We start from the raw sequence: 22,297 nt of genomic DNA, 5'->3' as shown, positions 1-22,297 counted from the left end.
GTGTGTGTGTGTGTGTTTCTCCAGCTGTGAATATAATACACACAGAGGGTGTGTTGGTCTAACAGTTTGAGAGGACTCAAGTGTGAGCAGGCCTGAAGGAAGATGTCCAAACAGGCCCAGGCAGCAGGGCATTCCTGCTGAGACCAGCCTTACAAATAAGGGTACAGAACTATCTGGCCTTATTTCAAAGAGCCTTGCAAAAAGACTTGCCACACACACACACACACACACACACACACACACACACACACCCTGACAAGCGTGTGTGAGGTAGTACATATAAAATGAGCTCCACTGAAGCCATTTCATTATGTGTATGTATTTCAACACCTACTGTGCATGATAAATATACCTATCAACACAAGCTGAACATCCCGAAATTCTAAACTACTAAATGCTTCAAAATCCGAAGTTTTCCAACGCGAGCATGGAGTGAGGAGGGAACTACTGCACCATGAAATGCACAAGACGATGAAAGATGCAATTCACACCTTTGGGCTGTGAATATGATGTAAATATGAAACAAAAATATTTTCAGACTTAGACTAGGGTCCCAACCCCAAGATATTCCACTGTCTGTGCAAATATCCCAAATTCTGGGGGAAAAAAAATCTGAAATCTGAAATACTCTGGTCCCTTGTGGTTTTTGGTAAGTACTACTTGAACACAACATGCCAATCTATGTGGATGGTTTGTGTCAATATATGTGGACCATCAATACATTAATTTTTAAGAAGTATACATCGTCTTTGTCAATATCTTGAAACCCATCGTCTCTCTCTATATATATATTAATGCTGCCAATAAGAAAAGGAAATATGCACTCGCCCATTCTCTGGAGTAAACTGGCAGAATTACCTGTCTAGGCTTGGCCAGCCTCCGCCGGGGTGCTGTCGGAGTCGGAGTCGGCCCGCTCCGCTGTGCCTTCTGCCACTCTCTGACTCCAGCTGCCCCACTTCTCCGAGATGGCGTCCTCCTCGCCAACGGTCACTTCCACAAAGTCCACGATGCCTGACTCCTCGTTCTCCTCGCTGCCCTGGCCGTCTCGGCTGCCCTCTGATCTGTCTGAGGCGGCCTCTGGGGGCTTGCCTGCTAAACAGTCCTTGGCTGGATCACCACCCACTTTCATCCTCGGGACCAGCTTCTCGGAGTCCTCCTCACAGAGTGCTTTGGGGTCCTTGGCATACTGGTGAGCCACCTCACTTCCGTTCTTTGGGCTCTCAGCAACTTGTTTTGCCGCTTTTCTTGATAGGGCATCATGGCCACGGTCATCTGACAGGTGATGCCGCTGGTATTGCTCCAGCCAGCTCAACGTTCCAGTTTTTAGTAAGCATCTGTTCTCCTTGAACCAGCGCACAATCTCAGTTCGGACCAGGCCGGTCTTGGCAGCTAACTGGTCGTACTCCTGAGGAGTGGGCCACTGGGTTCTCGCGAATGTGCTCCTGAGCAGGTGAACCTGTTCTTGATTTTGTACAATTGCTGATGAAGGACTGGGCAAAGAACCAGCTAACTGGGCACCAGAGAGCTGATCAAGTCGAGATAGAGCACCATTGGGGGCTACCACATCTGAGCCCTTTTTGCCAGACCCCATGGAATCCAAGACAGCCTGCTCCATGCTGTCTCGAAGCTTCCGCCTCTCTGAGAACCAGGAGTCGATCTCCCTCCTGCTCAGTTTGGTCTCTACCCTCAGCCGCTCTACTTCTGCCTGGGTGGGAAAAGAGCTTTTCAGAAAGCTGTCTTCCAGGGTTTTCAACTGTCCCTGGTTTTTCTCTTTGAACTTCTGGGGGGCAAAGTCTGGGTATACGTGGTAGGTGCGACCATGTCGGGTGCCAGTAACGGCCATCTGGTCTTTGGCAAGAGATTCGCTGGTGATGTGGACAATACCTTTCTGGCACCGGTAGCGATGGTCACTGAACCACTTCTTGATCTCACTCCTGGCCAGGCCTGTCACCTCGATGAGCCGGTAGACCTCAGCATCGTCAGGGAACTGACTCTGTAAGAAGCTTGCCTTGAGGTGGGCAATCTGTAACTTGGTCTTCTTGCGGTCGCTAGCCGGGGTGAGCGGGGTATTGGCCACCTTGGGAGGAGGTTCTGGCACCTGGGTGACGTGTGGACGCTTCGGCTCAGGGGCAGCTTGAGGAGTCACCAGAGGTCTCTTCTGGCCATGGTTGGTCACTCCAGCCACGGCAAGTGTGATGGGAGAGCACGAGACAGTAGTTGACCCGCTTGTCACCTGGGTCAGCACCAGGCTGGGCTGGCCGAGGATCTGGCACGGTAGGGCTGTCTGAAGGATGGGCTGTGACATTTTTGTGGGTGTCAGCTGAGTAGGAAGCACAGTGATGGTCGGGGGTACTGACTGAATGGTGCCGTTAAACATCTTCTTTCGGGCCTCCTCCACCTCCTCTGGGGACCAGCTGATACCGTGCTTTAAACGCTGGGTGGCGAACCAGATGCGGATGTGTTCCTCGGGGTGTTTGGAAGCCGCCGTCAGCCAGGAGAGCTCAGCCTGGGTCGGGTAAGGGAACTTGTTGAAGGAGTTGATCATGGTGGCGTTTGTGTCCAGGGCAGAGTTGTATTTGGTAGTATTCAGCGGGACAGGGACCTTGGGGACAAGGTTGATATTTGGTGGCAGCTGTACAGAAGGCATGACGTGTCCCAGTGAATCTTGAAGGAGCTCCACGCTCCCAAGTCTGGACAGGATCTCCGCTGTGTCTGTCACCAGGCGGGCAGTCCCTTCCATGTGGTTTTCCGGGGCAGCCTCATCAGGTTTCTTGGGCACTTTCTTGGCATCTGCCTTTGACTTTCCTGTCTTCATCGTGGGGGTTTTTCCTACGGAGACCCCAGGGTCGTTATCAGTCCCGCCAGGACCACCGGCAGTGATGGACACCACGTGGTTGGTGGCTTCGATGGACTGTTCCAGAACCGTCTGGTTGTTGCGCTTGATCAGTTTCAGTTTGAAGTTGGTCTCCCCCGGATGGAACTTGGAGTTGTGGTCGGACAGGGAGTCGTACTTTTTGGTTGTGAAGTTACATTCGGCACATACGTAGAGGGGGTTGAGAATCACGTTGGGGTGCTGCATGTCCACGTGCTCCGTGAACTCGTTCAGATTTTGTGTGGAATACGGGCAGTATTTGCACTCATAACCGCCCTGGAGTTTTTTGGACTGGTTCTCCCCTATAGATTTCACCTCTACCACTTCATTTTCTTTGGATGAGTGTTCAGGTTCTGTGGCCCAGCTGTCCTTTAGTGCATTGGACGGTGGCATGCCCGTGCCTTTGTCTTTGGCCCTGTCTGCCTCCTCCAGCACATCTTCTTCCACGACCTGTGATGTCCGAACCATGCACGGAGTTGTGGACTTTCGTTTGCTTGCCATGCCGCCTGCCCGTGAGTGACGGCTTCTTTGTGGAGTGGCTAAGTAGGTACAGGACGGTGAGATTCTTGGCTTTTGGCTTTACCTCTCAGATGCCTTTGGCTTCCCTTGGATGCTGACGTCGTCTTCTGTTTGAGTGTTTCAGAAGGATTCCAGCACAGAAAAATTGTAACTGTAGCAATCTCTGAGCAAACCAGGCAGCTTCATATCTGTGGGACAAGAACAGAGCCAGACTCAGCGACTCCTCGTGATGCAGAAGAAACCAGCTTTTTGTTCCCATGACCCACCCCGACTGGCACCAAATCAAACACACATGTAAGCACCCATGGCGGGCTGGTAGTGGGTTAGAAACACGAAAGGCAATGCTCTCTTCTCTCTGGGAAGAAAGTGGAACCGGGCAAGCAAACAAGGATGTTCAGAGACACAAAATTACAGAAAGAGAACAAAGATCCTAGGATCCTCAGAAGTGCAGAGCGGGGTGCACAGAACGAGCAAGGCGTTGCGAGTTGCCTTTTATTTATGGAACATCAGAGGCAAGACACCTAACTGGGCCCTGCAAATGGGTTTCCATGGCGTTAGGCGTGGTAAGAGAGCCTGCTGTGGAGACACATGCCTGTGATCCACGCACTCAGACGGTTGAGGCGTTAAGATCATGGGATTCATTTTGAGGCTATCCTGGGTTAAATAGTGAGATTCGGTCCCAAAACACAACAGCCAACAAACCCAAACAAAAAAACATTAAAAATAAAGATAGATATGGACATGTTGTTTCTTATCATAATAACACAAGTATAGAAGGTGTAGGTCTATGTATAAGGAGAATAACATAAACCACTAGCCCAAGTGCAGTATTTCCCTCCTCCCTCTCAATAGTACCCCGTTTCCCCTTAAAGGGGCAGCATGGCATTACATTATAGGGACCTGACACTGTTTTGTATGTTTGTGACAGGGTCTCTCATGTGATCCAGAGTGGCCTGGTACTACCTACCACAGCCTAGGTTGGCTGTGAGGTCTTGTTTCTCTTGCTGCAGTCTCCTGAGTGCTGGGATTGCAGGCCTGTGCTCCCATGGTTGGCTCAATTCTGGCTGTAACACACTGCCTTTGGCCACAGGCCTGGAAACGATTCTCCTGACTCACGTGACTGCAGTCTCGCCTCAGATGGCCTTTCCTCTGGCAGAGCCTGAGAGGCTCCGACTCCCAGCTCTGCTTCCATGAAGCACTACCATCGAAGGGCCTTGACAATTAGATAAGGAAGACTGTTTCGAGGCGCTTGTGTGATTTAGAAAAAAAAAGGTTCATTTTATTCCCGTGTGTGTTTGTGTGTGGATATGTGTACGGATACCTGCAGGAGTTAGAAGAGGGCATCAGATCTCCTGGAGCTGGAGGGGCAGGCAGTTTGTGAGCCACCTAATGTGGCTGCTGGGAACCTAACTCTGGCCCGGCAGAGTAGCAGTGAGTTCTCTTAATTGCTGAGTCATCTCACTAGGTCCTAGGCTTTAAAAACAAAACAACCCCTTCCTGTGTGTGTGTGTGTGCGCGCGAGTGTGCATTTGTGTGTGTGTGTCTGTGTATGTATCTGTAAGTGTGTGTGTTTGTGTATGTTTGTGTGTGTTTGTGTCTGTGTGTATGTGTCTGTGTGGTATTTGTGTATGTGTGTGTGTGTATGTGTGTGTATGTGTGTGTGCGCACTGCTATTGCATGTGCACAGCAATCAGAGGACAAACTCAGGAAATTAACCCTTGACTTTGACTCGAGACAAGGTCTCTTTTGGCTCACCGATCCATGTGACAGGATTGGGGATTTCTGGGGCTTCTCCTCCGTGTCTTCTACCTCACCATAGGAGTGCTGAGATCACAGACATGTAGTGCCCTGTGTGGCTTTATGTGGGTTCTGGGGATCTGAACACGGCAAGCGCTTTCCCCGCTGACAAGCCATGTCCTTAGTTACTCCCGTGGGTTTGACTGCTGGTGAAGCTGTGTGGATTCCAAGGTTCCCTGGTCATTTGTCGCCTCTCCTTTGTGAATGGTCTTTTCATGTCCGTCCCTTACTGTGGGGTTCAGTGGTTTTATTACTAATTTATACAAGTGCTTTAATACGCCTGCTGCAAAATGTAAAAGTCTGCCTTTCAGCTGTTGTGAGAGTATTTTTTATAAGTCTAACATGTAGAAATCTTAAGTTCTAGATAACAAATTTATCATTTTTTTTCCTTTTGTGGCATCTTTCACTATGATTTCATATTTGGAAATCCTGTTATTCATTTGTTTTTTTTTAAGATAATGTATATTAATCTATGTTTCCTCTTTTTACATGTTGACCATTCACTTAATCATATTGACTCCTAAGAAGGAATCTATGGTTTCTTCAGAGCCCTTTGGCTTTGTTTTGATCGTTTGTCTGCTTTTGAGTTTTAGGACAGGGCCCTACTCTTCAGCCATGGCCGGCTACTTGCCTTGAGGCTCAGTCCTTCCTCAAACCCACAGCGGGCTTCCGGGCCCAGCTGCCTACGTGCTGGCATTACAGGTCTCCTGCCACCAAGTCCTGCCAACCCTAGTGGTTTTTGTTTTACATTTGAGTTGCCAGTACTGAATTTATCTTGAGTTAAGAACAACACACTCGAGTTAAGTACAACCGTTTTTCCTTGAGCAAGTCCCAGCTAATCTCAGCAGCGAGTTACACAGTGTGTAAGAAACACCTTCACCACATACAACATTTTACATCAACTACAGCTTGCTCCTTGGTACGCAATCCGTACATCTGGTCTAGCCTCTGGGCCTTACTGTTAATTTATTTTTAAAATATTTCAAGTGCATGTTAACATCACGGTGGTTCCTCTTTGCCCCCACCCCACCCCCAGAACCTCATCTTGGATATTTTGATTATTCTCATAAATCAGAATCAACTGCAAAATACAATCCTATTGGAATTTTGATTGGAACTGCATCAAACAACATTAGTTTGGCCGCAGGAACAATTTGTTTATTAAAGGTGTGGTCGCCGGAACTCTAGAGAACTGCCGGGCCGGGCCACTGTTGGCATCTCAATGCCATTTACGTTTGACTACTTTTATTGTAATTTTGTATTTAGAGTGGAGACTAGGGTATTTGGCGACAAGGCTATCACACATCTAGAAGACGTGAAGGGAAGAGATGACTTATTGGCTTTGGAGTCCCACCAAGGCAGGACTCAAGGGCAGAAGTGAGGAACCTGTGTAACGTGCAACTCTGTGAGACACTAGGGCTCAGGGCCAAACTGCACAGGACTCAGGAAAGGGCCAGTGCCCCCTGGTGAGCCCAAGAGCCTGATCTCCCAGTCACTGGTGGTTTCTGGATGCAGCACTCCGTCAACAGTGGGTGCATGTCCCTCAGGAATGGTAGCAAGGAGACACCATGGGAACAGCAATGCAGAGGGCGACTGCATCCTTCAGCTGGCTATACTTGCATGGGACTCCGAGAAGCTGATTTTGCTAAGGAAACACTGGCTGCTGACTCAGGCTCCTCACAAAGGTAACGGAAGCCGGGTGGATGCTGCATGCCTCTGCCTTTGTTTCGTGTCTATTTCACTTTGGTTCAGATTCCCACTTGACTCGGCCCAGGCACGCTCATCATTAAGACTTGTACCTATCTGAGCCGTGTCCGCTACCCTTAAGGTTTAAGGCGCAAAGAGTCATTATCTTAAAGTTGCAGTCACCGTGGATTCCAGTAATGGCAAATCCTACAGGGCGGGCCACCCTAAGGTGAGATCTCTGCTGGAGAGGCTGCATAGATTATCCTGAAGAGATTCTGACCATAACAGTGATTGACAGGGGAATTTGTTATTATATCCCTTATCAGACAGTGATGAGCGGGACCATACTTTGACCAGGGCTACTTAACTACAACCTGTGGTCACTGGCCTTTTAATTTAGTTCTTCCCAGCATACTGGTTAATATCTCTCATCTGGTACTGGTGGCACAAGCCTTTAATCCTAGCACTCAGGAGGCAGAGGCAGATGGATCTCTCTGAGTAGGAGGCCAACCTGGTCTACATACAGAGTGAGTTCCAGAATAATTGTAGCTACACAGAGAAACTCTGTTTAGAAAAACCAAATAAAATAATACAATAAAATGATAAAAATTCTTTGTGCTTTCCTCCACTTCTCTTGTCTTTGATTGGCATATTGGGATGGGTAGCAAGAGCAGTTTCCTGGGAATCTTGGAGCAGCAGCTGAAGCCTTTAGTTGGGTGCTGACATCGACTTCTTCTAACCCTTCATTTCCCTTTGAATTTTATCCCCTCAAACATGTGCTCTCCCCCTGAGCATTCAAGTCTGTCAGGGTTCCGCCATTGCCCACTTGGGCCTCAAATCTGCACAGCCGACTCACCAGCCATCCTGTCCGCGCTACGGCTCAGAGGCACCTTTTTAGCTCTGAGTGAAGCCGCCATTATCTCTAGCCTGGATTTCTACCACAGCCACCCACAAATCCCCCGCCGCATCTCCGGAGCAACGAAGAGACGTGTTAAGATCAGCGCTGGTTCTGGGTCCTTTTCGCAGCTTCTCTGGTTTCACACCACAACGAGCTCCACTCTTTTGGAACAGCCTGCAAGCTTGGGCATATCGTGACCCATGCCCTCTCTGCTTCGCTGACACACTTTGGCTGTTTCAGCAGGAGCGTCACTTCCACCACAGGGCCTCCCTTCAGAACAGTCCACCCCCACCCTCCCAGAGGGCACGCCCGCCTGTCGTTTCTTTGAAAGTGAACTTCTCCCCAATACTGTTTGTTCACTTTCTTCAAAGCGCTTTCCAATACATAACATTAAATTGTGCTATTTTGTGTTTAAGAGCATTAGCCGCTCATTTGCTTATGGAGTGCATATGGCTCCGGGTCTGGGCTGTTCACTGTGGAGCCACTAGCTACGTGTGGCTCTTTGCACTTAATTAAAGAGAGGGGTCCCAGGAGCCACATGCGGAGTCGTTGCCATATTCATCACCACAGGGGACAGTCTCACGGCCATAAGCCACTGTCCTGGGAGGGGTGCAGACATTCTGAAGAGCTACCCTGTGCCTCTCTGCGGCAGGAGAGTGGGGATGACGAGAGACTCATCCAGACCGACATGAGAGAAACCAGTTGTCAGAAGACTGCGAACCTCTCCCTGTCAGGGCTGTATATAAATGAGAGAGCATGAGCAGGAAGGCGCAGGAGACAGAACCGTGGGAGACGGTGGGTACTACGTGGGTGACCCACAAAGGCTCGCCACCCTTGGGGTGGGAACTGAACTCGACTTTGAGCTGGTAACTCTCCAGCTCTCTCTGGCCCTGCTTCTAGACTGTTTATTAATGTCGTAATAAACAGTCTCTGTTTCTATTATCTGTTCCTAGTCTTCGCACTGACACATAATATCCTACTCCATTCCATGCCTATAAGGCCTCTGGCTATCAGCCTATTGAGAAATGTATCCTAAGGAATTGGCAATTTTCTTTCTTTTATTTTTTTTCCTTTCCTTTCCTTTTTTTTTTTTTAAAGACAGGATTTCTCTGTGTAGCCCTGATTGCCCTGGAACCCACTCTGTAGACCAGGCTACCTTAAACTCAGAGATCCTCTTGACTCTCTCTCTGCCTCTGAAGTGCTGGGATTAAAGGCTTGGAATTTTCTTATAGTAGCACGCACGAGAAGGGAATGGGTGAGGCCTTGGTATCAATTAGAGACAAGGCATGTCTCCTAGAAAGAGCTATCACATACTGCTGATGGCTTGTGGAATGGACGTGAAGGCAGGGGCGGGCTCACACCTGCACTAGGACTGATTAGCTCTGCTTACTTCTTTCCCTTTGTTTAAACACAGACCTCTGGGCTGGAGAGATGGCGCAGCGGTTAAGAACATGGGTTGTGATTCGAAAGGACCAGGGTTCAGTTGATTCCCAGCATCCACACGGCAGCTCACAACTGTCTGGAACTCCAGTTCCAGGGGACCTGACACATTTTCACAGGCATGCATGGAGTCAAAACACTAATGCGCCTAAAATAAAAATTAATTAATTAATTATTTTTAAAAAAACCCTGGACCTCACATTAGCGCTCTGAATGTTAACGCGGGCACAATAGACTTCTGTCCACTTTCGTTTTCTACTTGTTCTTCTTCTCAGTGTGGTTGTATGGAATAACTCTCCTCCCCCTGCTTCTCACAGCTGTCTATCAAGGACAGGTGGCTGACCCTAGGTGCTTAGGGCTGGCAGGGCCAGGCTTTGGCCTTAATGAGTCTGGTAAACGGCATGGGAAGAGTGGAAAAGCTTTTTGTGGGGAGTGTAGTGAACGACTCAATTAGAGTGGTAAAAGCTCTCAGAAACGTTTGACAGTGCTGCACATGTTTGACACATGGCTGCACACGTGTCTGCACGCATGTAGTAGTGGGTGGGTGCGAGGCTCCATAAGTGGAAGAATACCGGAAGGGGAAGCCCCCAACATTCTGCATGGGCACTGTTGACACAGGCGGGTGTGGCTCACCCACTGGCCAAGGGGTGTGGCGCATCTGAGTTTTAATTTTCCAGCAAGAAGGAGTGAACAGAGACGCCATTTATGTAGAACAGAGACATCAGTCAGAGGTGGGTGAGGGAGAGAAAGGGCTTTTTCTACAGAATGATTCTAATCTGCGAAGTGAGTTGGAGAGAGAAGGCAAACTGTAATGAAATAGGCACTCCACTTCCCTGGGTTCCGAGACCGGTTCAAAGCATGACCTAGAGTCCAAAACGTTCTCAGTAAGCAATCACAAAAGTCAGAGTGGATTAAAGGGGAGGGAAAAGATTGAAATCAGAGAAGGCTCCTGATATGTGGAGCCTCTGCGGATCCATCTCTTGGGTCTCTCTGGAAGTGTTGGGAGAAACACTGCCTCAGGCAGCATTATCCTGGCACAGCAAGGTGGGGGGGGGGGGGAAGATAGAGCCAAGCACTTGGGGGTATCTGTCTGAACATGTGAGCCATGGTCAAGGTTGTCACCACGCAGCCTGGGACTCACTGGCACAGGAGCTAAAGTGTTCTGAGATATGCTGGTCAAAACTGGCAAAAACAGAAGTCAGTCGGAGGCTGGAGGATAGACCCGATGACTAAGAAGTTAAAAGGGTTTACTGCGGTCTCAGAGGACCCAGGTGCAGTTTCCAGCATCCTCACGGAGGCTCACAAACACCTGTAAACCCTGGAATCTAACATTCTTTCTGTTCTGTGGGCTACACACACACACACACACACACACACACACACACACACACAAATAGAAATGAGTAAACGAATGGACACAATACATGTTGAGATACAGAGTCCTATCTGGAATGGGTGGCGGATACCCCAATAGAACAGCTGTGAGTTGACATCTTGGTGTCTCTAAGGGCCTGAACTGTGCATAAACATACCCCCAACACACTGATATTGCTTCCCTTCAAAAAAAAAAAATGAACTGTCCTTGCTTCAGTGTGTGTGGGGGGGAGGGGAAGGAGAGAGGAGGGAAGGAGAAACTCAGTGAATTTCATTAGAGAAGGGTTAACTACTCTTCATAGAAGGGCACCACCACCACACTGGGTTAGGGCCCACCTTAATAACTCAACACTAATCACCTTCATCCAGAGTTTCTCCACACTCGGAGCAGCAGGCTATTATAACCTCAGCATGTGAGTCTAGGGGGACTGAGCACAGTTTACCACATAACATTGGAGCCAGGCCCTGCCTTCTGGAAGCCTTTCGGTGGCCCAGAAGTGACTTGTGAATGCTGGGGGGGGGGGGCAGGCTGGCCGGGCACCTGTCAGGATCAGGCATGGTTTCAGGTACTGAGGTTCTTTCTCTGTGAGCAGTTGAGTCAAGGTCACCATGTGGAAGAATGGAGCAGGAAGGGGCGGGATTCAGGAAGAGGCGCCCTCCCTCCATGAGAAGACGACAATGGAACACGTGGGCATTGTAAAAACGAGTGAAAAGGGATATTTTGACCCACGAAGCCTGTTCCTATTTCATTTTGTGAGGCAGGTGACCTGCTGATGCTAAGTCTTCACACCTTCTGGGTGAGTCTTTATGATGATTCTGCAAAGAAACTATATGGTTAACGCCAACTGCCTGTGGGAGCATTAAGACCAGGGGGCGCTTGAGTCTTGACAGGGAACGTAAAGGCACTTCTTGGCAGAGCTGGGATTTGAAAAGATGCTATCTGGCCCCATGGCACCATACCACATAGCCTCCTCTGGTGAGCAGGCGTTCAAAGGCGGGAGGGCGTCTTTCCTGGATGCAGGGAAGAAAAATGACAGCTCATCTGAATGGAGGACTGAAATCTTCCTCCTGAAACAGTAAAGGTGCCTCTGGGCCCTGACAAGGCCCAGCCATGACAGCAGATATGGGTTTAGGGCCTAGAAAAGGACACTAAGGAGAGAGAGGACGGTTGATTCCTGAGGTAATGGAGGGTCAGAGCCTTTCGGGTAAGGAGGGTCCTAGAGGCAGAAGAGACAACTTTGGGGCCAGAGAAGGCAGGAAGAGGAGGATAATCATTGAATGTAAGGCCTCCGAGACCTAGCAAGTGATCGATCAGTCATCGTAACAAAGCCAAAACAAAGAGCCAGGATCCAGGTGGCTGTGAGACATCTTTCTCCACAGCTCCCATGCTTTGTTGAGTCGTTGCTGAGAGAGCTTCGCTTTTTCATCTAGAACTTTCTCCCATTCAGTGTTGCTTTTCAATTCAGGCACCACCAGAGTCTTCCATGCTCACTTCCACAGCAAAGGACAGTAGATACTCATTACGGGATTAGTATATGCCAAAGATGGAGTTTCATTTCCCTAAGACTTTAAGGGGCTCCAAGGCTCAGAGAGATTAAGGGGCAGTGGTCAGCATCCCAGAGCAATAGCACCGGGATACAGGCTTTATCTACAAACTGTGTGGGGATCTTTCAAAGGGTGGATTATGATCAGTAAACGTGGAACAGATCCTGCTATTGTGGATTTACTACTGGTTTCCTGGAAACGATGCCGCTGCGAGGTCGGGGTCACCCTGAGTAGTGAGGCTCTCTGAGACGCTCTAGGTTGGCACGCTCCAGCTCTTTCTCCTCATTACTCTCATGTCCTTAGTCCCCGTGGTCGCATTTCCTGACTTTTCTCTATTCGTGGCCTGAAGTTCCTAAGGAAAGAAAACCAAGGCCCCAGAGCCCTGGAGACTCTGCTCTATGTGGCTGACAAGCCTGGACATCAGCTCGAGGGTCATGTCTTAACCTCTGAAGGAAGGTTCCAGAAGGAGTGTGACATCCCTGCTGGAGGCACCTCTATGCAGGTTTCCAGTATGGGGGACTCAGGCAGAGGCCAGAGGCTCTGCAAAAGCCCATCTGGGGCGTGGCTGCTCAGAGGCCAGGGAGAGCTCGAGGAAATCATACCTGGAGCCTTCATGGGAGCCATCTCTCCTTTCCAGGGACCTGCACTGAGGCTGTCAAAGGAAATAACAGGGCTGTCTGGGAGCTTTGACAGGGAGCTTCTCCCGGAGACATCAAAGTCTAGAAGGATGCTTTTAGCTCTGCTGGGTTTTCTGACAGAGCTCTTAGCAGTTTGGGCTACAGTTCATCAAGGGCAGATCATTTCTGAGGGAACAGACATCGCTCGTTTGTGTTTTTAAAGTCACAACATTACCGTCTATCCCAAGGTTTTCTGACCGGTAGGTATCTTGGGGGAAACAGTGCCAGCATGGGGGTGGGTGGAGTTTGACACCGACATTAGTGGTCCTGGGTTTGTCTCTAAGCTCCAGTTACCATTTCATTCATTTTTCTCTGTCTTCACTACCATTTCTCTCATCCATGTGATAGGAATCGCCGTCCATAGTCCAGCACTGACCCTGAGTTCATCCCTTAACTTTCTGACTTCTTTCCAGTCTATCTTAAGTCTACACTTGAATTTTATGAGTAAGTTAGCAAATTGTTAACCATGTGTGTTGCGCCATCACACCATACCTAGAGGCACGGGGTTGAAAAACCTCCAGTTCTTGAGTCCAAACTAATCAACCCAAACCTTTGCGAGCATGGCTTGGGGGACCTGCGTTCCCAAGAAGCAGTCATGTTGAAAGTCAAGACAATAGGCATCCCTTGGCATCTGCTGGTTGGACAGAAGCCAACTGTGACCTGTGAAAAAGTGACTCTCTTGATGTGGATGCAGTGGACCAGCAGCTCAAGCTCTCTGAGATGACACTAGGATGGAACATGGTACTCTTGAGGGGGACGCTGGGCAACCGGGAGGAGGACACAGAGACAGGGACAGAGAAGCGTAAGACCTACAAAGAGCAGAAAGCAGAATGTTGGGCGTTGGATTGCAGGGTGGTCCATCACGGCTGCGGGAAGGCCTGCCGGAATTGATTTGGTTTGGCTGAGTTGGCCTCCTAAAGATCATCTTAAAGCAATAACCTGGGGCTGTGGAGATGGGTTGGCCAGTAAAGCACTTGCTGTGGAGCACGGAGATCAGCTGGGATTCCCTGTACCCACATGACCAAGTATGCCCGTACTCCCAGCTCCAGGAAGGCAGAGGCAGGCAGGTCTCTGGGGTTCACAGGCCAGCCAATCTAGCCAATTGATGAATTCTAAATTCTCAAAAAAATAAGGTGGAATTAGATCAAGAACGATATCCAGCATTGACCCTTGACCTCTATATGCACATACACACACACACACACACACACACAGGCACACACATGCAGGCACATACACACACACACACACACACACACACAATGCATACACACATGCACACAACCCATAGCCCATTCATTCTTCTCAGTCCCATATCATTGTCAAATACGCTACAATCAGAGTCTGCTTTAGACACTCAGAAATGAGACACAAGAGTCCCGGCCTATGGGGGTTTAACTACACAAAGGAGGGAGATGTGACAGGCTTGTGTATAAGCAAGCACCTGCCTCAGTACACTGGGTACTTGAGATGCTCTGCAGCTGGCTTCGATACCAACGAAGCAAACACAGTCTGTCACGTCTGTTGAAAGGAACAACAAAGGCGAGGTTAACCCGGACCCCATGGGAGAGGTCTAGGTAGCTTTTGACTCCGCATTCAAAGGAAACTGCCCTGTCGTATGTCTGCCATTGGTCTACACTGAACACCTTTACCCTCCCATTTTCTCTGAGCAATCATCTTATTTAAAAAAAAAAAAGAAAGAAACACCACAAAGACGAAGTCATATTTTGAAGCAGCTAATTCCTGATCATTTTCTCCCCAAGGCAAAAAGCATTCTGTGTAGGAAGGAAGCACCCTAGCAGTTATCATTGTGTCCAAGACACCTCCACCCCCGGGGCCAGGAGAGGAGTGATGTGTTTCTAAAGCAGGAGCAAAGAAAAAAAAAAAAAAAAACCTCTCCCTGAGTCTGAAAGGAGAGGGAATCAATTCTAGTTGCATGTGTCACATACATAAATAAATAAGGCACGATCAAATGTTTAAGACGGGCCTGCTCTGATTTACAGCCCATCAAATTCTGCTATCAAAACATTTAGAGAGGCCGAGACGCTCCTGGGATTTGTTATATTGACAATCCGGTGTAACCTTTTCATTTCCCTCCTTGCGGGGGATCGGCACACACTCCATCTTCCCGGAGCCAGAGAGCTGTGCTTTCTCTGCTCCCCAGACACGCGTCAGGGTGAGACAGGGCTTTTCAGCAGCTGCTAGATTCTGTCTGTCAGATCTCTCCCTTCCTCCCACCCTGGCCCCCTCCAGCGGATCCTCTGCATTCTCCTGAACCTACAGCTTTCCTCCCAAACCCTTTCATCCTGTCCTCCTTTATCACAAAGACTCAGGATCAAGGCCAAGAGAGTTTACACTTATTCTTGGATTGAATGTCCTCCACAAAGCCATTCATTCAGTAGCAACACCCGTGTAAAAAACTACGCAGATTTGAACTACATCCACAAGCTGTGTTCTCATATCGCTTTGCCAAGGACCCAGAGTGGGTGAGAGTCTGAAAAAATGGCCCCCAAAGATATCCAGGTTCTAAGCTCTGAAACTTGGAAATCATAACTTGTATGGAAAAGAGGCTTTGACAATGTGACCGAGTCTCTTGAGATGGGTGGGCTGTTCTGGACTACCTAGGTGGGTCCTGTATACGGCCACAAATGTCCTCTTGAGAAGGACAGAGGGAGGTACAAATAAGAATGAGTGTTGAGGAGGGGTTAAGAAAGGGGAGAGGAAGGAGAATCGACCATGGGAGCAAATCACGTTTTGGGAACACAATTTCCTGCCATGGTTTCAAACTAGTCTTACAAGCTAAGGGATGCAAGGGGGTCTCTAGTAGACGGAAGAGGAAGGAAGGGCACCCCCTGGCCCTCACAAGCCTCACCTTGATGTGAGTCTAGGGTATCTGACCCTAACTTCCCACTTCCACAAGTGTTCTTGAGACACCACACTTAAGCGGCTCTTCTGTGTCCACAGAAATGAACCCAAGAGTATGGTGAACCCAGGGCTTGGCCAATCACCTGGGATGTTTTTGCAGCCTTGCCCGCCTGAAGAAACACGGCCTCCAGCATCCAGGAAGAGCAGAGCAGAGCAGAGCAGAGCAGAGGCAGAGGCCGGGCTCCCACCAGCCATGGTGACACCACCATTGCTTCCCACTATTGACCACAGAGCAAGCTAGCATTCCCAACCCTGTTAGACCAGAACCACAGGGCCGAGGTCTGTCACGTTAGCTCCCACACGCTACCTCAGTAGGGCCAGTGGGTGCCTTGCTCTGTATTTTAGGGAGACAGCTTTCTTAGAGATGTGCCCTAGTGTGTCCTGTTCCCTCGGTCTCCAAGCCTGCCTCACGACTCTTCCATGTCTCTTTTCCCACGCCTGCTGCCCTCCATGCTGCCTCTTCTCAGAACCTTCTGCCTCATCTGTCTTGGGCTCTGACATACATATACCCCATCCTCTCCCATTCATTGTTTCTCCAGAAAGATCTTTGGGAACTGGAAAGCACACCTGTGATATGCCCTGGTACTCAGAACACACCTCCAGACCTGTGACATCGGAGTATCGGATTCAGGACTGGACTTCTTGGGGATCTTCGGGAGACGCCTACTGAGTGGGGATAGGAACCCTGGAGGCTCCCAGGCTTGGGCAAGAAAGCACTGCCTGGGTGCCCCTGGCTGTAGCTCTGTGTGGATGGCTGCTCGAGGAGGTAGAGGGACTTGCTTGGAAACTGTTAGAGCCAGAACTGCATCTAAGCTGACCCAACAAAGTTCTCTTATGTCTCAGGACTTTGGAGAAGAACAAATGAAATCCCAGGCTCAAAGGTGCTGCTGCCTCCTCCTAACCACTCCTTTCCTCCTTCTTTTCTTTATTCCTTCTTCAACTTCCATTTTTACATTACTTTTTTTTTTTTTATTTCCACAGGCCTCGGCTGTCCTGGAACTCACTCTGTTGATTAGGCTGTCCTGAGAGTCACAAAGATTCACCTGCTTTTGTGTCTCAAGTGCTGACTAAAGGCACATGCTACCACTGCCGGGCTTCGCCTGGCTTTTTTTTTTAATTAATAAATTTATTTATAAGGCAGGGTCTCTTATTTGAATCAGAGCTCATTTTAAATGAGGAGACCAGAGTGTCTGAGGAATCATAGCCCACAAATAGATACACAGGCCAAGAGGCTTTTGGCAGGTGGCCTCTGGCAGTTTATTGAAAGACTGAGTTGGGCCGACCCAACCAAAGGCAGGTAGGTACCAGGTTGGTAAGCAGCGGGTGACTATGATGGCACCTGGACCAACTATGGGCTGGGCGGGTGATGGGCGGCATTAGTGGGCTTTGCTGAATGGATGTCTTGGTGAATGGATCAAGCCTGGAGCCTCCCTAGGGCCTGGGGTGAGGGTTCATGCATGCTTTCTTTCCTATTCAAACTCCCCCATGTCCTCTCTATTCCCAAACACATGAGGGATTTCGGCAACACGGATTCAGCAGGAAGGAAACACCCCCTTGTTATGGTCACCGTCATCAGAATTCTTCCTCTGCCTGGCCATTGTGGACACATTCTCGAAAGGGATGCTTTGCATGTAAACTCGGAAAAGAACTTCCAGCAGGCAGGCAGTCCACTCCTGCATAATTCTTTTTTTTATCTCCGAGTGGTTTTGAGAGCCGCCGCTCTCCTGCAGAAAATCTCCTATTCCCTTTGGGCCCACGGCTCTCATTCCTCTGAACCAGCAACAATAATGGTGCTGTCAGAAAGGCCTCCCTCAGGCCTCGGCTGCACCAGCCGTCACAGAGCATATTCACACATATATCCATTCGCATAAGGCCCGGGACCCTGCCTGCTGAGCGCTGCGGAAAATGCTGGAACCTGTTTTCTCCACAAGGCCCCAGAGGGAGGCTGAAGCGGATTTCTGCCGCGATCCATCTCAGAGCTTCTTCACACCCGTTCTCTGCTGGTAGTTTTTGCTTTGTATGAACAGCCAACCGGAAGGCCGGTGCCTTCCACGTGCACAGGAGACACAGTGCTGAGCCCACTTGCTGACCTGGAGGAGAGACGGAAGCCAGGTCCCTGCCTGAGAGAATAAGGAAGAATGGCCAAGGGCCACACACACACACACACACACAGACACACACACACAGACACAGACACACACACACACACAGACACACACAGACAGACACACACACAGACACACACACACAGACACACACAGACACACACACACAGACATACACACACAGACACACACACAGACACACACACGGACACACACACAGACACAGACACACACACACAGACACACACACAGACACAGACACACACACACACAGACACAGACACATAGACACATACAGACACAGACACACACACACACAGACACACACAGACAGACACACACACACAGACACACACACACACAGACACACAGACACACACACACACACACACACACACACACACACAGGAGAGAGAGACAGGTCTAGCTTGTTTGAGGGAAAGAATGGGTCAGAGACAAAAGGATGCCTGGATTTTCTCATCTACTCCACAAGGGGAACAAGAAATGAATACTTACAAGACAGGCAGCTTTGGGAGTCAATTACTGTGGTTGATTGAGGTAAAGCGTGTGACAAAACCTGGCATATAGGAGACATGCCATCAACTTATTAATAAGACAACAAGAGTGTGTGGTCCTGTGGGCAAGCCCTGTGTTTCTCCTAAGGAAAACCATAGCCGGACTTTGATGTTCTGTGGGGACCCCAAGCTCTCTGTCACTTAGGACGACAACACAGAGTCACTTGGAATATTCCCTCCCTTGCTCTGTTATTTGGGCATAACCTTCTAGATGTTCCACAAGAGGTCAAGTCATCCTCATGTCTTGCTGGATTGCAGGGGTGGACTAACACTGCTTCCTTTTGTGGTGGGTTAGTCTGTTTTTTAATTATTAGTATTACTATGACAAGATATCCACGTGCTTTCTAAAGAAAGGAGATTTTTGGGTCACACAGTTCTGGGGATCCAAGGTCAAGGGGTCACATGTGGTGACAGCATTTTCCTCCCTCTGAACCTCTCCTTCTTCTTTCCCACCTTCCCTGCTTTCTGTCTGTGTGTTTTGAGACATCTCAAATAGCTCGATCAGGCTTTGAACTCACGTCACTATGCAGCTAACACTGAACTCCTGATCTTCCTCCACCTCCCAGGTGCTCCGATTACAGGTACGCACCACCTCGCTCAGCTGTAGCGATGACCTTCTCGCTGGCCAAGTCCTGAAGTGGTGCAGAGACTCACATGGCAAGAGGCAGGGAACGCATGCATAGCTGTGCGGTTCCTCTCTCCCTCCAGGATTTAATCACGAGGGCCCTGCTCTAATGACCTTTCCAATCTAATCGCTCTCCAAAGCCCACCTCTAAAGGCCACAGTCAGATTAAGTTTCTGCTTTCCTTAATAACTCACAACAAGGATGTAATTCCAACTCGTGACCTTGTATCTAAATCATATAACATGCACATATAACACTCTGGCTATCCTGTGCACCTCTTCTCCAAATCTCTATATCCCCTGATTCCTTAGAGGTGACAAGTGGTGGCTCCTTATTCTCCCCGTTGAATCCCATTCCAGTCCTTCTCTCGGACCCTCAATCTCCCAAGACGCAATTTCAGGGCTCTTCCTGAACAGCACACTGTGTCTCGTGGTCTCTCTGCACTCCCCCTCCTTACTGCCACATTATGTGTGGTGACATAACAGCCAGGCCTCTAGTCTAGATACTGCAGACAAAGCAGAGAACAAAGCAGGCTGGTTTTCTCTGACAAGTCCAGGTTCTCAGAGGCGAGGCTGTCTGACTTGTAGCTGTCTGACTTGTAGCCACCATCGATGAGGAAATTTCTTTAACATATCTCACAACAGCCACTTAGTGTCAGCTTTCTCCTGGTGGATAAGGAGAAGGTGTGTGTGTGTGGGGGGCTCGTTTTAGAGCCTCTAGGCTTCTGGAGAAGCAGTAGAGGAACAGGAGCATTATGGAGGTGCTGTCCACATGGGCAGAGGGATTAAAGCAGGGAGAGGCAGGAGCTTTGCCCGGCTTCATTCTGGGCACAACGGGAAGCCACTGGAAAGCGAGGAGCAGATGAGCGAATGGGTGTGCTGCGAACATGAGTCGGTGTCTTCTTTAGACTATGAGGCCGATCTGGCCGTGACACCTGTTATCGTAGTAATTGCCAGGGTTTATTGGGCTGATCCAGTTGGCTTGGTGGGCGTTCCCATCTCCCTCACCGACTCCACGTGCATCCTTCCAGATGCTGAGTGCCAGGTCCAAGGGGTGCACCTTTCCTGATAAAGGAGGGCCCACCTCCAGCCAAGGGCGTACACGTAGCTGCACTTCCTTGTCTGCACCCTACAACAAGTTCCCAGGAGTTGTTTCTGAGCCTGCTGTACCCCACTCCCACCTTCATAGCAGTTGCTGCCTGTCTCCAAAGACCTCCCTTCAGAATCTTCCTACCAAGGGCCAGTCTACCCTGTGCTACCTCACTCACATCCTTTCTCTCATGACGCACTGCTTGGATTCTCTCAGAGGGGCTCTTTATGCCCTCCCTTACCCTGGAGGAATGTGACTCGTCTTTTCAGAGACCTATCAGAGCCACCTGTATGGGTGTTGCTTTCTCAGTGGGCACAGTTATTGTCTTTTCTTCCCCAGCCCTGAGAACTGTTCCTGCTCAGCAGGTACCCAGGAGGCACGCACGTAGCATTGGACACACATGCTCAATATGCCCTCTACCAAGCCTGTATCTCCTGGGTGTCTCACGGAGTTTACAGAAGACAGGGCCGGTAAGAACTTTGGCAATTCCCAGTTTCATAAGGGATAATAATCAAGTCCTTCATTACACAATCATACACGAAGCTCCATCCAACACAGTCCAACTGACTCCAAAGCCACCTTGGGGAATATGTCTACAACTCCGCTGAGTTCTCAGGACTGACAGCAGAGTCGTCGCACAGCGTCCTCTCGATCGTTCTTGACAGCAGGAAGTTGCCGACTCCCTTTCAACGGAGGGGGTGAGGCCTGCTGATCCACTTGTGTCACCACCAGCAGAATAAGCACAGCAGTAATGACTGAGACCACAACCCAGAGACCTGCCACTATTTGGATACTTGTGCCTGGCCCATGAGCCATAGGCTATGTGATCATCTGAATGAAAATGGCCCTCATAGACTCAGAGGGACTGGCATTATTGGAGTTGCAGCCTATTTTGGAATAGGCGTGGCTTTGTTGGAGGAAGTGTGTCACGGAAGGGTGGACTTTGAGGTTTTAGAAGCTCAAGCCAGGTCTAATGGCTCACTGCCTCTTCCTGCAGATCCAGATGTAGAACTCTTGCTACTTCTCCAGCACCATGTCTGCCTGCAGGCTCCCATGTTTATCATCATGATGATAATGGGGACTAAACCTCTGACTTATAAGCCATCCTCAATTAAATCCTTTCTTTTATAAGAGTTGCCATGGTCACGGTATCTCTTCACAGCAATAGAAACCCTAATTAAGACCGGATGTGTTGGAGCTTCTGCTGGACCCTCTGACACTGGCTGTTCACTGACTACTTAACTGTTAGGCTCACCCACTCAAGAAAATAGGTATTAATATCTAAGGTCTAAACTCTGCCCTGTTTTAGGCTCTAGCGTATCTCTTGGGGCTTGTATCTGAGAGTATCTTTGTTCTCACCTAGGCTTGGGACATGACCTTAGAGACAGATGACATGACAGGAGAGGAGCATTTGTTCACCACATTTTATGGGCTGAACTGTGTCTTCCCAAAAAGAAAATGTGACAGATGGGCCACAGTTGACTAAATGGGTTTAAACACAAAGTAAAAGTCACAAATCTGGAAAAGTGACCGGTCTCGATGAGGGACAGGCCTGATACAGATGAGGGGAAGGTAAGAGAGGGTGTGGGGAACAGAGCCATCAAAGTCCGCTACCACATGTAGGAAGTTGTTAAAGTTCAAAATTGAGAAAAAAAAAAAAAGAACAAACAGAGAAGTCCCAATCCCCAGTGCCTCAGAATGGGGGTAAAATTGAAAATGAGGTTTTCAAAATTGTTAAATGTTACGGTGTGCTCTAAGCTTTCATGACTGGTGTCCTTTTGCAAAGAGGAATCTGGATGCAGAGGAACACACACACACACACACACACACACACACACACACACACAGAAAGAGAGAAGCTGTCTACAATCCAAGGCAGCCTGGGGCCACCGGAAGCTGGGATTTTGTCATGGAACTGTCAGAAAGACTGCGGATCACGTTTGGATTTCTTGCTTTCAGAACTAGAACGCAATACAGTTCTCCTAAGCCGTCCATTGTTTGCATTTTCTTTTGGTAGCCCTAGGGAAGTCACCTCCTCACCAGTGCCTCCTTGGAAAAGTCAAAAGTCTCACCATTCGGCGTCCACTATGTTTCGAGGAAGACCAAACAACTCGTCTAGTGCTTGCCTAGCCCCAGCCTGTTCTCACCCCACCTCAGTGAAGGCCTCTAG

The 22,297-nt window shown here is 49.2% G+C and overlaps 1 protein-coding gene across 1 annotated transcript in view; it reads right to left on the bottom strand.

The window, feature by feature from the left end:
* Positions 1–22,297, bottom strand: part of Zhx2 (zinc fingers and homeoboxes 2) — a 154,803-nt gene that overhangs the window by 16,010 nt on the left and 116,496 nt on the right. The window contains exon 3 of the mRNA XM_052160321.1: positions 859–3,579. Within this exon, the coding sequence (XP_052016281.1) occupies positions 863–3,373 (2,511 nt within the window). The 5' untranslated portion in view covers positions 3,374–3,579 and the 3' untranslated portion in view covers positions 859–862. The remainder of the gene's footprint in view (positions 1–858; positions 3,580–22,297) is intronic.

The sequence above is a fragment of the Apodemus sylvaticus genome, chromosome 17 (assembly GCF_947179515.1).
Source record: "Apodemus sylvaticus chromosome 17, mApoSyl1.1, whole genome shotgun sequence".
NCBI lineage: Eukaryota > Metazoa > Chordata > Mammalia > Rodentia > Muridae > Apodemus > Apodemus sylvaticus.
The sequence above is the reverse complement of the archived record's forward strand: the minus strand, read 5'-3'. Positions and strand labels throughout refer to the sequence as shown.